Here is a 15,485-nt window from a genome sequence, read left to right as displayed (position 1 = left end):
AGGCTCTGAGGAGCATCAGCTGGATTTCCTCTCTCCAAGGTCAATGACTTCTCTTATTTGAGCACCCTCCAACAGGATTCAAAAGATCTCTGCTTCCACTTTGAGCCCGTCAATGTGTAATGTGTTGGGGTTATTTTTTCTCAGCAGTGTAATTTCATGAAAGCTGAAGCTATTTCCAGACCTGTGTGAGTTTTCCTTACTGCAGTAACCTTACTAAAATGTAAGTTATCGGAGTTTTGTTGTTGTTATTTTGGTTTATTTACCAATTCATAGAGTATAAAATGCCAATCTGAAACACTTGTGGCATGGCCAAAATGCAAGTCAGCCCATAAAACTCTTGATCGTTAGCTGACAAGAATAAAAGGAGGGGTTTATATTTTGAAGGAAAGGTACTATGGGGAGAAGGTGGCTTATTTGCATTCATGTCGATACTTGAAAGTAAAAGTGGTTTTATATATTGAAAAACATTTGATTGACATTATCTAGAGGGAAGTTTTCTTTATGATCTGGCCACATGATAGCGCTTTATGCGCAGTAGACAAATATTCAGGAGAGAACCATGTTTAACTTATGGAGTAGTTTCTACAAAGCTTTGTCAGGGATCTGTTTGCTTATACTCATGGTTTACTTTAAGGTCATGAGTAGTCCCATTATTTTAAACGCTGTGTTGACCAAGGCCAGAGAAGCTTTGCACGGTCAAACCTTTAGCATGTGTTACCTCATGCTGCTTTATTCCTTCATTTAAGATATTCACTAAGTATTTCATTGACTTAATAGTATTTTTGTTTGTTGGTGCCCATGTTTCCTTCCCACTAGTTTAGACTACAGGATTGTCAATAATCTGCAGAATTATTTGGATTTTAATAGCCTTTCATTGTTTTTGTTTTTTTTTTTCCCAGGGGAATAAAACCAAAACAAAGCAAAATCCCATAAGCTCTTGTGCCTTAACACTGTATCTCTTAGGTATTTGTGTTGTCTTTTATGTTGGGAATTTTAATGCCATTTTTCATTGAGATTTACTTATTTTTTAAGGCAATCTGTAACCTTGTATTGATGTATCCTGGAAAACCAGTCTTTGCTACGCTGAATTCAAATAGCTTATAGTCAACTTCCCAGTCATTATTTGCTCATCCCTTTTAATAAATTAATGATCTCTCTCTTCTCCAGCATGAGTGCCCAAAGCTTAAAGGAAGAAAAAGCAGCTTTTCTAGGCAATTCTGTAGCCCTGTGTGCATGTTCCGCTGTTCTGTATTTGATACTCGACAGATATCTGGGGCAGTTGAAATTGATTTTCAGTACCCTGAGAGCTGGTCTTGGATATGTCTTACTTCTTATTTTCTTCTTCTCTTTGTAGTTCATTCTGCTTTCTCTTTTATTTTTTATATCTCCTACTGAAGTCACAGAATGGTTAAACTGACTATTACATTTCTAATGGATTAGTTGAGAACTGGAAAAGCCAGAGGATATTAGCCTTTTCACATTCAAATGTGTCATATACAATATATGTGGCTCTATGAATATTTAATTGGAGTGAGAGGCCTGTCTGAGTACTATTTCACTGAGAAAGAAATCGCTTTTCATTTCTGGATTTCCTGGATATCCAGTTTGCTTTCTTGCTTTTTAAAATGTTCATTGAACACTTTCAGCCAAACTGAAACCTTTGGCAAATCCTGATCCCAGTAACAAAATTCATATTGAGCTTCTGTTTTCATTTTAAAGGAGAATTTTGTCTGTTCAGTTTATTTGACATTTGCTTCCTCCTCCTGTGTTCCCTCAGTTGGATCTTTAGGGGTCTGTGTCGTCTGTAATGTCCCTCAAGCGATCAGACACGTTGGTACTTAACAGATAATGAGAGTTCAGGCATGATATTGAAAAAAAATAAGCTATAATTTTCCCTATATTACTTAATTCCATAAGAAATGGTGCTGAGCTTGAGATGGTTATGCTGGAAATTATAACCCTGTGGTCAGAGAAAGCAAGCTGTTTTATTGTCAAGGGAGCAGGAGCCTGTTCCCCAATCAGCAGTAAAACAATTTATGGGAGGAGTATTTGTTTCTCCAGCACAAAATAAAAACTGTTTGCAGGGTATTGTAGCTAATGACAGGTTGGATAAATCATGCACCTGCAGAACTCTTGGTATACAATAGATATAACATTGCAGGAAAGAAATCATAGCTTTGATAAATGTCCTAATCCCACAGTGAGGTTTGCAAAAGCATGCAGGTCCATCCACAGGAGTTAGCTGTAGAGTGGTACGTTGGGTAGCTTTGCAGGATTTATAGAATTCTTCCCAGTGGCCAAATTCATTTCATAACTGCATTGAATTTGGTAAAGTAAGCGTTTTGTGGATGCGTAGACTTGTAATATGCATGTCATGCTGGAATCAACGCTTTGCCTACTGCAGCTGAGGAAAGAAATCTGACTACTTCTCATTTGGTAGAATTACAGAAGTGATATTAGGCCACAGACATTTTTTTGGTTGTTCATAAGCATCCCTCTTCTCTGGTATGTGAGTCTGGATTGCACTCACTGGTTAATGTTGCAGACTTGTTTAAATTGTCAGCCAGCTGTTACTCTTGGGATTGTCTAAAAAAAGTTGTACATTGCAGATCTAGTGTGAGGAAAATCATTTTGTATCCAAGACAGTGGTTGATTTATTGTTCCAGGAGTAATTCAATATACATGTAGTAAACAGATACATCAGGAAAAACATTAAGATACTGCAGAACATAGTGAAACATACCTTTGGGTACTGTAAAAGGGGAAGGAATTCAAGTGTTAACGAAATAATTATTTTTCTCCCCAAACGATCAAAAAATAATGAGTTTCACAAAAGATGTTAACTGTCTGTAAAAAGTCCCAATTTAGCAGACAGGTAAATGCTAAAATCAGTCATTAATCGGTAAAGCTCCTGAACTTGTGTTTCAGTCAGTGGTACATAGGTCCACATGAAAAATAAGATGTAGGTAAAAGTGGTTTGGTGACTTAGAGCCAAACTAGTACAAGAGCCCTCTGTACCTGGGAATGTGATCCCAGGAAATGCACTTATTACATGTTAAATTTTTTTTCAATTTTTGCAGCATCCCTTTGTGTCCCGTATTTTACCAAGGGAATGCTCCAAGTCCCAAGTACTGCTGTGTAGTTTGCAGAAAAGACTTCAAGAGTGGCAAGTGTCATACATGAGAGAAGAATTCTTACACCTTGTAAAAATACTACTCCAGAGATCTGCCAAGATCAGAAACTTAATATGGTATGTTTTGTATGTAATCAACAACTTTCCTTAAGATTAGTGTTCACCATTAGACTTTCTTATCTGGCACAAATCCTCCCCTTCAAGTTCTTTGCCTCTGTGACTTGCGTGCTCTCCAGCTCCTGGTGGAAGAACATCCTTTTCTCCAGTCACTCTGTACAGATGAACTGTATGTGCATTCACAGGAGTATTGGATTGAGTGATTATTTCATATGGGTGACTTCTTTAGAAATCAGAACTATGCAGCACATACAGGTCATCTGTGGCAGGGTCTTAACTAGTGCTATCTTGCCAAAATTTACTGGAAACACTCAGATTATGCTCACCTTGGGTTAACATAATGCTTCACTACTTTAAATTGCAACCTTGGTGTTGTAAAAAAGGCTGGAGTAAATTTAACAGATGCCAGTGTTTTTTATTTTCAGAAAATAATTACTTAATGACCTACCATTACAGGGTCACCATACTCAATGTCCTTCTGAGGTTGTTACGACTTTAATTTCTCACAATAGATTGACTAAATAATATTCTGAACAGAGGAAACTTTGTAATTTTCTATGCCCTTACTCATTTCAAAGTGAAGGAGGAGGGAAGAGGAGGGGACTTGGAGTCAAGATATTCACTAAGTTCAAAACTAAATTAAAGGTTTAAACTAGACCAATAAGAATCCCATCTAAGAACACACCTTTTAATCCCAGTTTACTTTTTACAAGTAACCTGATGAAGATAAAGAAAAAAATAGTGTCTCCCTTCACTTTTCCTTCTGTGGAAGGAAGACATACACATGAGCAGTCCAGGAGCATTCCCTATGGCTGGGTACAACATAGGTAATAAACGCAGTGCAAGTTTCTCTTATGCATGCAAAATTCCTTTTCTTATTCTGGAGAAACCAGTTTGAAGCACAGGAGCATTTCTTGTGGCTTTTACTTGGCCTTTGCACTGAGCTTGCCTGCTGAGATACTGGTGGTGGTAATGGTTTTCGGGAGGTGCATGGGTGCAGAAGTTGACTGAAACCCAGCAGCCTCTTGCCTAGAGACCCATCAGGTAACAGCAACTTTTGATTACACCCAGGTCTTCCAGACAGGTTGCCAAGAGACTTTAAGGCTTTAATCTGAATTGTCACTGGCCTGTCTCATGTTACTAATTCTTTGCCCCTTGGCACTGACATGGATAAGATGGTAGAAAACCAGGCTCTTCATGGCCTGTTCCTCAAACCATGAAGGCCTTCATTTTTCAGCTCCCCTGCTCACTGTCTGCAACTACAAGAGAAGAGCAATGTTTCATACTTTGCCCAGGAAAAAAATGCTCTTAGGATTCCAGTAACAGTTAGAAGTACAACATGAATTACAGTGTTGAGTCACTGGAAATTACAGCAATTCTAACCAGAAAAGTGTGAAAACCATATATACTTTGTTTTCAAGGCATAACTCTGGGGAAGAATAACAATGAATGTCGGACACTTTTTCTAGAATACATTCCTCAAGAGTTATTTAGATAATTTGGGTCCTATCCTAAGAAGTCTCTCAGCTTTGCATTCCTGTTGGGCCCCAGCTCTAAGTGGTTCAGCGGTGCTGGTTGTGTCCTTCGTCCTGTTTGCGGGGAGCCTGGTGAGCACAGGTAGCCCATAGAGACCATTCCCCTCCCACCTACCGGGAGGGGGCAGATGGGCTGCACACCCTGGGTTTTAGCATGATGTGGGCTAGTGCTCGGCACTCTTGGATCCACTGGATGAGCTATAGCCTTACATCTATGCCGAGATATGAAATATAGCCTCATCATTTCTCTATGGTTTCAGTGGAATGCCATTTCTTTTAGTTTATCCTGTTTTTCCAGGTACAGCAAATTGAGTTTCAATCCCATGTCTGGAAAAACAATGTTTCTCTTAAATTTGGTCATGCCTCTGAAGTTTTTTCATAAAGGTTATGAGACAAACTTGATAAACTCGAAATCTGCAGTGGCCAAATATTAAGAGCTCAGTTCTTACTGGAGCAGATGGAATCTGGTTCTAGACTGTAAAAGATTTGCAAGCTACAGTGAAAGATTATGGTGGGAAGAGTAGCAGCACAAAATTCCTCTTTTCTGCTGTTAAAAAAAAAATCTGCAATATCTTCCATGTTCAGTTTTCGTAACAACCCAAAAAGAAAAAAAACACCCTCACTCTTCAGTTTCACAGTTGCCACAATCTTTAGGGTCTCTCAGGTGGATTTTGTCATGAAGTAACTTCAGATTTGGTTTACCAGTTTCATATTTTCTCTGAGCAAGAAAACAAATGCATCATTTTAGCTCATGCAATAATGTTCCAGGGCAGCTATTTTCATTTCTGACTTTTCCAGGTTATAGGAAAACTTTGATTTCTATGGGAACGGTAGTATTTTGTAAAGCATCCAAACTTTTAAGAGCATAGGACTGTGCTTTGCATCATGGTCTGATCCAAATACAGGCATATAGAGTTCCTGCAAGCAGTATCTCCAGAATGGCAGTTTCTCTACTTGGCCTTTCCCAACTCCTGTAATCATTTTGACATCCAAAATAAGGGATGTCACATCCCTTGAAGGGATAGGGGGGAGAGGGTAGACACCCTTTCAAACACAATTCCTTTCGCAAAAAAACCCCAGAAGATGAAGCTGAAGACAGAACCATTCTGTAATCAAAATCCAAGGGACTGGAGACAGCTCAAATTGTGTGGGCTAAGCAAATGACATCATAGCTCTGTGAAGCTGCTTTTAAAAGATGAGGTAGTGGGAGGCTGAATTCAGATGTTATTTACACCTCTTTAATCCCACTTGTCTTTTTTTTTTTTTTTTTCCTTTAAGTCAATGCAAGTAGAGAGGTAACATAGAGCAGAATATTTGAGCCTCTCTCATCTTTTGGAGTATCAAAGCCAATAATAATCACAGCATTTTGGAATAGTTGGCAGAAGGGTGTCTGATAGATGTAGTCAGTCTTGCGTTTGACGTGATGTAGAATTTCAGAATTAGCACATATTTTTCGTATTAGTTTACTGCATGATGACGCCGTATTGCAAAAGAGTGGAGATTGCGGGTGTGATTACATGAAGACTAAGTCTACATCAGAACTATTTATGTTGCTTAATGTCCTAGTCAAATGGTGTGCTTTATTCACATACAGATAGGAAGGAGTGACTGCTAATTCTTACATCTACTATAAACTGCTTTGAAAGTTGGAAGTGTTGCACCACTCAAAAATTTTGCCACCGTTTAACATTTACACAGTGCTTTGAAGATAAAAAGTGCTCCATAAATACTATGTTCTATTTTTTCCACTGTTAGACTTCACACATCAGCTATTAAAAGAACTGAGAACTGAAAGCAGTTAAGCTCAAGAAATAGTAATAGTACTAATAGTACTTTGCACTTCACTCATGCTTATGTCCAAAAATGTTCAAAACTTTTACAAACACGAGGAAAAGGTTAGCCTAGAAGTTTTAAAATAAGATTATCCATACTTATAAGCCAGAGAAATTAAGGCACAGAAAAAAAAAGTGTAATATTTTAAAATATGCTTAGGCATTTAAATTTTGCTGGTCTCAATTTTAGATTGCATCAGACCATTAGGATATAAAGGTACAGGAGTGACTTATTCAGGGAAAAGAAAATTCTCCCCAGCTTTGTAATATTTGTTGTTTCTGGCAAAACAAAGCAAGGAGAGCAACAGTTCTTTTTTGTTGTAATCTGATAATTTTCTGCAGAAGTTTTCTGAGAAAAGCTGATCAGGTTGTCCCAGGAGTGGCAGCAGTGGTCTACCATTGACAACCTAAGAGATATAAATAAGACAGGGTTATAGGGAGAGATGATACCTTTTATTGGAGTAATCACTAGAGTTAGGGGGAAATTGATGCACTTTCAGATCCTGAATAAAAGCTTGTGTGCCACAAGACCTGCCTGTTTGTGGTGGGTTGACCTTTGCTGGCTGCCAGACACCCACCCCGCCGCTCTTTCTTTCCCCCATGTCAAAAAAATGGGGGCAGAAAATAAGACGGAAAAGCTCGCGGGTCAAGATAAAGACAGGGAGATCACAGGCAAAAACAGACTCAACTTGGGGAAAATTAGTTTATTGCTAGTTAAAATAAGTTTGGATAGTGAGAAGCGAGGACAAATTAAGACAATACCCCCCACCCCCCTTTTTCCCAGGCTCAGCTTCAATCCTCCATTCCTGACACTCTGCCCGCTCCCCACCCCGGCTGGCATAGGGGGATGGGGAATAACAGCTCCTCTCTCCTGCTCCTCATGCCTTTCCCCTGCTCCAGCATGGGCCACAGTTCCTTCAGGACATACCCATGTCCTCCAGCATGGGATCCTCCAGGGATCCTGTCGTGGAGTACCTGCTCCAGGCAGGCTCTCCAGGGGCTACAGGGGAGCCTCCTCACCCTCCTTCTGCTCTCCCCTGAGTGCTCGCAGTGATGTTTCTCACTTTTTTCCTCACTCCCAGGCAGTGTTTTGCCCTTTCTTAAATATGTTTTCCCAGAGGCACCACCATCTTGGCTGAGGGGCTCAGCAGTGCCCTGTGATGGGTTGGTTGGAATTGGCTGGAACCACCCATGTCTGGCATGGGACAGCCCTGGCCTCTCCTCCCAGAGGCCGCCCAGTACCCCACGCTGCCAGTACCTGGGCACCTGCCCCCAGTGCGCTATTTTTCCCTCCCAGTTCTACCAGTTGGCCCAGCGTCTTTCCCATAGGTGCCTCTGTGCTGAGCTGGGAAGGCTGCAGAGGTGTGCAGCGTTTTTTTGTTCAGAGGACACCTTGAATTGAACACGTCGACTTTTTGGGTCCCTGATCTCATGTTTTAGCTCCCCACCTACCCTAGGTTAGAGCCGCGAGGTGACTGGGCTGTCCCGGGACTTGGTGGCTGGCGGTGCAGATGTCTCTTCTCTGGCTGACAACCTGGATAGCTTCAGGGTTTCAAAGCCAATTATCCTGGGAGTGTCTTCGTGTATTGACTTTTGTTTTGTTTTGTTTTGTTTTTTCTGGAGATAAGCCAGCAGAAAGGGAGAAGCTTTTATCTGGTCGGAAATAGCAGCCCCCCTACAAAGCCGTTCAAAGCAGAAGGCTCTCCTCACAGGGACCTCCCTCCCACGGCTGCCCGGCCACCCCGAGAGGGAGTGGGGTACGTGGAGTCTTGCGGGAAGCATCCTGAGTGACCTGCATGGGTAGGACACCCTCGATGGTCTGAACGGCTTACCGTGTCTAATGCATCCCCCGTGAGGTGGAAGCTGGGTGGAGGAGCAGAAGGGGGGCAGAGGGGCTCGTCTCTGTGCCTGGATTTAGCGCCAGGGCTGAACCGTGCCTCCAGCACAGTGGCAGATACGGGAAGGTGTTTTGTGTAGCACACAAGTACGAAACAAAAGTCAGTCAACAAGCAGAAGGTTGTTCAGCATCTGAGGCAGGCTGTTGGAAAAACAGGCTTATTTTTGCTCCTGTTCTCTAATACAGGAACAGGTATTGTGCACATCTGTAGAGTGCTAATAGCACACCTCTCCTTACCGTCGTGGAGTTTGCTGCCATAGTGAAAATAATCAGTTAACAATTATCGCAGCTGACAATGCATCTTCACATCCCATCAGCCACAGGTATTTTCCATTGGTCCATACAATGCAGACCCACCAGAAATAATAGGAAGGAGTGAAGCTATTGTTAGGATACAGCAGCTCAGTATTCACAGAATATTTGGATGGGGATGAACTCCTCAAGAGGAGTTAATAAGCAGCCACGCTTGAATACCTGATGTTTATAAAGGGGAGAAACGTACACGGAGTACATTATGGCTAAAAACCTACTTGATCTGTCCGAAACAAAACATAGCCTTCATCTCTCATGTAGAAGCAAGTCTGCCAGGGCCCAGAAAGAGATTTGTCTTTGAGGAGCAATCTGAAAGATAAGTAATACGTCAAAGGAAAGAAAATGCAGTTTCTGCTCCTTGGGGAAGGAGGGTAAAAGGGGAAGGGGAAAAAAAAAAAAAGAAAAAAAGAAAAAAAAAAACACCATTAAAACCCTTCAGGTTTTTTCTAGCTGTAGCCATAGCCTCTTTCCTTTGATTTGTCATGATTTAAATTCATACAAAAAGATTTATTTCAAATAAGCCCCTTTAACTGTAGGGGCAGATTTTTTTTCCCCAAAGCCTTTTGTAAGAACAAAGTAACCACTTGTCACACACAGTGACTAATGAGAGTTTAGTGTGGGTTTTAGTGTTCATTCATACGCTTTGTGTTCAGCTAGTCGTAAGTTAAATCTTTAGAAATCACACCGCAGGAATCCTTCGCTTAGGGGTGGGGGCGGGAGGCAAATCTGTCGAGATATTGAGGACTGGTGAGCGGAAACTGCTCTTTTCAGGCTTCCTAATCGGCGGCGCAGGAAATAAACACATGCAGGAAGTCGTTTGGCCTTTTCTTGAACTTAAAGTTTATACAGCAATTGATAACCGAGGCAAGCTTCGTGTACTTAAACTTTTGAAAATTAAATGAAATAAAGAGGGCGTGTCCAGCCAATGCCAGCGTGGCCTGTAGTTTCTACAACCAGCTCATCTAAATACAGTATTAAAAATTGGGAAGTTTATACAGGGTATATATTTTTGTAGCTAGAATGTGTCCTTGAAACCTTTTTGTATGTCTTATCTCTGTCCCCTTTTCCTTCCATTTCACTAATCCTCTCCCAGTGAAACTGAGCTGAAGCATTGAAATGAAACTGAAAGTCATGTTTACGAAGCTGTTTTCTTTGCTTCTGCATCAGACTCTGTTCTTTCATCCTTTCGCTGACCTTCTCATCTATCTTGTGAGCGCTTCAGGGTAAGGATGGTCTTGGACCGTGTGAAACACCTTGTTCAATGGTGGCCCATATTGATATTTGGTTAATGCTACGTATATGGTGTATAAAAGTTGTCTTTGAAAGGGGGTAAAAATAAATGAAGCTTCATTCTTGAATATAGCTTTTGAAATTGATAGCATCAATTTGCTAACAGGGACATTTATAAGCATTTCGAAGAAGTATTATTTGGGCTCGTATTTCTCAAACTTTCACTGTATTACTAAGGTCTCTGTGAATTCAATGATTTGAAAAGAACAGTTTCAGGTTTATAATAATTGCAATTAGTTGGTGTAAATTTGTATGGGATATTGAGAACACCTTTGCCAATAACAAGAAAGCAAGCAAAACCCAAATGCAGAACAGAATATGGAGGAAAAAGTACATTTGCATGTCTTTGAAGACCAACCTAAATATCTGCTAAAGATGCATCCACTTCTAATGCGTCTTCTACTCTTTTTGAAAATGGATTTTTTTTTCCTGCCCTAATAAACCACCCCTATCAGTGCAAGCATTTATTAGGAATATTTCTTACAAAGTGAGGACCAGAAGCAGAAAGCTGCAGTTAAAATAAAGTAAAATGAGAGAAAGCCAGAAAGAATGAGAGTGAATTATACATCCATAGTCTGGGTTACTTTCAGATGAAGTTATTGTATTAACTTAAAAAAAAAAATTAAGACTTCTTTTTTTTCCTTCTGCATTTTAAGTAATTAAAAAATGTCATGAAGTTTCACAGTCTGTTTAGAAGGTTACATATTTGAAATGTAGAGGTAGCTTTGTGATGGCTTGGCCTTACCTGGACACTAGACAGGATTTCAAGACTTCAAGAAATATATCTAAACATTGGCCCCATACAGCCACTTACTGTAAAATGGACATAGCTGATCAGGAGCTCAATAAATGTCAATATTTAGTTCATTATAATAAATAAATGTGGAAGTTTCAACTATTAATCTTGCAGGATTGCACCCTCTACACATTTTCAGAACATCCCCTTATCTCAATCACTTATCCATTGCCCATTTGATTTACATCCCAGCCTGATGTCTAACAGTCATCAGTCTTTCTTTTGGGCATTACAGTGACATAGCTGTTTCACTGACATCTTTGAAGGAATCAATTTTTTGCTTTTCCTGGTTCCTTACAGGAAATATTCAAGTTTGTTCCAGACCGTGTGGCAGTATGTATGTGCATAATGATGATATGTAGCTGCATTGTTTGTATTCTACCCTAAAAGCTATTTTTACGTTGCATTTCTTTCTTTTTTGATAGTCCAGCTCCACAGTGAGAACGTACCAAAACAGTAAATCGAGAGTGACCATGAGCCCTGGCTTTAGCTCCCAGTGGAATAGCAGCCAACCTGCTTGGAATACATACACCTTTCCAAGAGCAAGCTTGCACTACCAGTCTCATGCTAGCTACACCTACTGTGCTGGACATCCTGCTGTAAGTAATTATAACCTTTTCTGCAGTTACCTGAATGAGCTATATGATGTGGAGGCACTCAGGGGCTGACAGTTCAGCACACTTCACCAGCGCTCTTTGTGTCCCATGGCAGTCAGGACAGCTCATGTGTACTAACCGTAACTCTAGAAAATATTAGAATGAGTCTAAGACGTAAACAAATGTGAAAGTTTCATGGCTCAGTAGAAATACATATATTTTTGTACATTTAGCAGTCCTTCTCTTTGCATGAAATTACTGTTGTGTGCCTGGGTTTCAGTGTCAGGGATGTGGGCTGGAAAGCAGTATTACTGATAGCTTCTTTTCTGTTTCTAGTGAGACTGTTAGAGGAATGAATTATTCTTTCTATTTCAGAGATTTTAAATTGTATGGATGAGTCAGTGAAGGAGGGCATCTCTTCTCATCATTAGATTCGTTAATATTCACTACTTTATCATTAATGTGATCAGTAGTGAACATGCAGTCTTGTTGCTAAGCAAAGACTACTGGTCTTCTGTAATTTGCATGAACTGGTGGCCAGAAAGAATGGGGAGGGGGGCTCACTGTTGTTGTGTGTTTTAATTTGACAGCCATGAAAGGGTCACAGCTGAAGGCTGATGGTCGTTTTTGTCATATTGGTGTAGCACACCGCTTATAGCAGAGCCCTTTCATTCTTTTAGTTTCTGATTTTGAAAGACTCTGAGAGAGTTAACTGGGGAAGACCTCATTAGTATAAGCAATCTTCCTTTTTTCCCACTCTACGCTTTGTTGTTTTAATGTTTGGATTTGAACTTAGCTTTGGATATTGTTAGAACTTCTTACAGGACGTACTATCTTAACATCCTGTCATGTGTATGTAATAAAGTTTTGCCATCCTATAGTAAATTCCAGTAGGAAAATAGGGGAAAGTGCAGCTTTTACTTCAGAGGGGAAATTGTGCTATGCCATCTTACTGCAGGATCTTTGTGATTTGATTTAGATCTGCTATCTTACTTGCCAACAGACTTTTGGCTAGAAGTTTGGGTTAGGAATTGTCTCAAGCATTAACATGGTAATTGAAATAAAGGAGGGGAATAAATTTGTAAAATCTTATCTCTTTTCTGAGGTGGTGAGATCTCAGAATGAATTAAACATCTCCATGGATTCTGCTGTTTGCTCAATTCCATTACAGTGTCATTGAAAATGATAAAAACTGTTGTGAAGGGAAAAACGGTGTTTGGCATCAGAAGGGCACAGATATTTTCCTCCTTTAGAATGATGGCTCAAAAAGAGTCCCTGTACAGCTTAATTGAACTTAAACTGTGGGTATTCAAGTCACTAACTGCTTCTTAACTTTGATCATTTAGAATAAACACTGCCCTCTCTCTGAGTCAAGCTTTGACTCTACTAAGCAAAAGAGCCTACAAGAAGAATGCTGTACTTCCTGTAAGATGGTTTAAAAATGGAGATATCTTTGCATCCGTATGAATTAAAATGTCAGTCAAGGCACGGGAGTCTTTTTTAGGTTAATTCCACAGTTGTTCTTTCCTTTGTTTAGACTAAAGCAGATGCTACCTCAACTAGAATTGCTTTACCTGTACAATATTTGTTTTCATTGAGCACCTTAATATGCAGTTGTTGGAAACGATACTTCAATCTGGAAGTTGATTTAGCTGATTACTGGCAAGTAGAGATTTCAGAATAGCCAGAGTGGTATAAACCTTTGTGCAGATGAGAAATGCCAAAACCAAGATAAATAACTAAATTGTTTGATTAGCCCTGCCCTCAGTGTCCCTGTGTTCAACTGTTTAGAAAACTTGGCACGTTTCTTGGCTCCTGCTCAGCTGAGGAGCTCTGCTGTGGTGCTACTCAGCAGATAACTGGACTGATTTCCTAGGCTGGTGCTAGGAAGCTGTAACAGGTTAGCTGCCATTGCAGTGCCCTACCACCGTGATCGCATGCTTTTTCCATACCTGCCCTACTTCTGCATGCTCTGAGGGTGAGGCCATAAGCGGGGCCTGGGCAAGGCACTCCAGCAAATTCAGCTCCTCCCTCCTGCAGCATCAGATGAGGGTCAAGTTTTCCAAGAGAAAACAATGCCTTAATATTTGCTGGAATATCTGTTGCAGTATATATGATAAAGTTAGAATTAGTCTGGTTCCTGTTTCTACCTTAGATTTGTTTAATCTGGGCTCAAACCAACACTTCTACGGCAATGACAACAATAAAAGCTGGATACGGAGGAACTCCTTTATTTGTGAATGTTCCCAGTGTAACATGCTCAACTGGCTATCTACTATGCTTCAGAGGATTTTATTTGTTCTTATCCGACACAGGTTCACCAGAACAAGCTGTAGGTTTTACTGCTGTATGAAGCAGTTTCTGCAAAACCTCCCACATGGAATATGTCTAGAGATCATTGTCGTTTCTTAATGCTTTGGAGGCTAACAAACTTACGAGCGCTTTGCAAGTTCAAGGCAGACAAATGTCAGGGAGTTGGATCTGGCCTTGAAGTACTTGAAGATATTAGTCCCCGGGGAGAGAGCCAAGAGAAAAGCTTTGGATTTCTCTACTGTTTGGAGAAAAGCTGAAGGAGATGAAAAAGATTCATGTTAATTGGGCCAAATGTAACTAAAAAAAAAAATAAATCCTGTAATTCATTTTTTTTCTAAATGAAAGAAAAAATATCATACAAAGTGCAGCGTTAAGAGACCCTTATGACTCTGGCTGGTCCTGAGAAATATGTCTGAGCCAAAGGTGGGGTTTTTATTTTATTTTATTTTAGCTGAGAGTACACTCTGCGTCTCTCTTCCATAGTGCCGCAATCATTGATTAAAAGCAGTCTTTTCACCCTAGGAAAGAAAAGAACAGGAAGTTTGTTTAAACAGAGTAATTTTTCAGCTCTTGGAGTTATCTACGGGAAAAAAAGACTGCATATCATCACCGTCAACAGTGCAATGCTGGTTTTGAACAAACAAGAAGATGCTAACTTCTCCTAGCTATACTGGGAGGCAGGATACCCTGTAGGATCTGTGTACACTAATATGAGTGATAATGTGGTAGATGGCCCTTACAAAGTATATGATGACTTGTTTTTTATATTAGGGGCTAGAAATTCCCCTGGCATTCACATGCAGAGGCTTGCAGACAGAGAAATACAGCATGTAGTGCTCAGAATAGGAGGAGACACATGGCCATCTAACATGCTTTTCTCTTGAACTTTCTTCACAGAAGGAAGATAAAAAGGAAGATAAAAAAATAGTCAAGGTAATTCTGATTATCCCCACTGGGCAAGATAGGAACAGTCCTTTGAGCACTTTCGAATCTGTGCAGGTTTCCTACCCATGCTTTTTGCAGTGTCTCAAAGACTCACTTAATTTCCCTTTCTCCACATTTTGCTGGAAGGACGATAGAATTTCAGCAGATCTTAGGAAATCTTGTCCAGTGAATTAACTCTAAAAATTGACTACTTACATTGTGCTGTAATTTTAAGAAGTGCATGTGTATAGTGGGCAAACAAAACACAGAACTCATCTGCTTTGGACTGTTTCAGTTGAAATTGTAAGGGAGTCTCTTATGCCTTTTTTGAATATTCATGTAGCAGTCACAGATATCTGCCACACTCACTCATGTAGAAGTCAGTCCTTACTTATGAAGGAATTTGTCAGTGTGATAGTCTTTGATGAAGCACACAGTGCTGTCGCAGACTGAGTTACCCTGCAGGGTTTGAAACCTTTGTTGTAGGCCCATGGGACGATGAATTTACTTGCATGTATTAATTTCTTCATGTGCATACATCTCTGTAGCATATGTGATGTCTTCGCATTCCTTATCTAGATATGCAACTCAGCATATGTAAGACTTTCCGCTAGAATCTATTCTGTACTCTAACGGGATTTGGTCATGCTCCACTAGATCAGTGACAGCCTTCAAAGCATGATTGGTTAAATCTGTAAAGTTATTATTTGGAGCTCTACAGATAATGTTTACAAGCTGTT

General features: G+C 40.2%; 1 protein-coding gene across 5 annotated transcripts in view; it reads left to right on the top strand.

Annotated features, from left to right (window-relative positions):
* Window positions 1-15,485, top strand: part of RBMS3 (RNA binding motif single stranded interacting protein 3) — a 720,325-nt gene that overhangs the window by 205,045 nt on the left and 499,795 nt on the right. For all 5 annotated transcript variants that reach the window (XM_087770865.1, XM_087770854.1, XM_087770845.1 and 2 more), the window contains one exon: window positions 11,338-11,511. In XM_087770865.1, the coding sequence (XP_087626991.1) occupies window positions 11,338-11,511 (174 nt within the window). The remainder of the gene's footprint in view (window positions 1-11,337; window positions 11,512-15,485) is intronic.

Source organism: Nipponia nippon, unplaced genomic scaffold (genome assembly GCF_047370975.1).
Source record: "Nipponia nippon isolate SJK-2023a ecotype South Korea unplaced genomic scaffold, ASM4737097v1 scaffold_1, whole genome shotgun sequence".
NCBI lineage: Eukaryota > Metazoa > Chordata > Aves > Pelecaniformes > Threskiornithidae > Nipponia > Nipponia nippon.
Note: the sequence above shows the minus strand (reverse complement) of the source record. Positions and strands in the feature narration are given on the sequence as shown.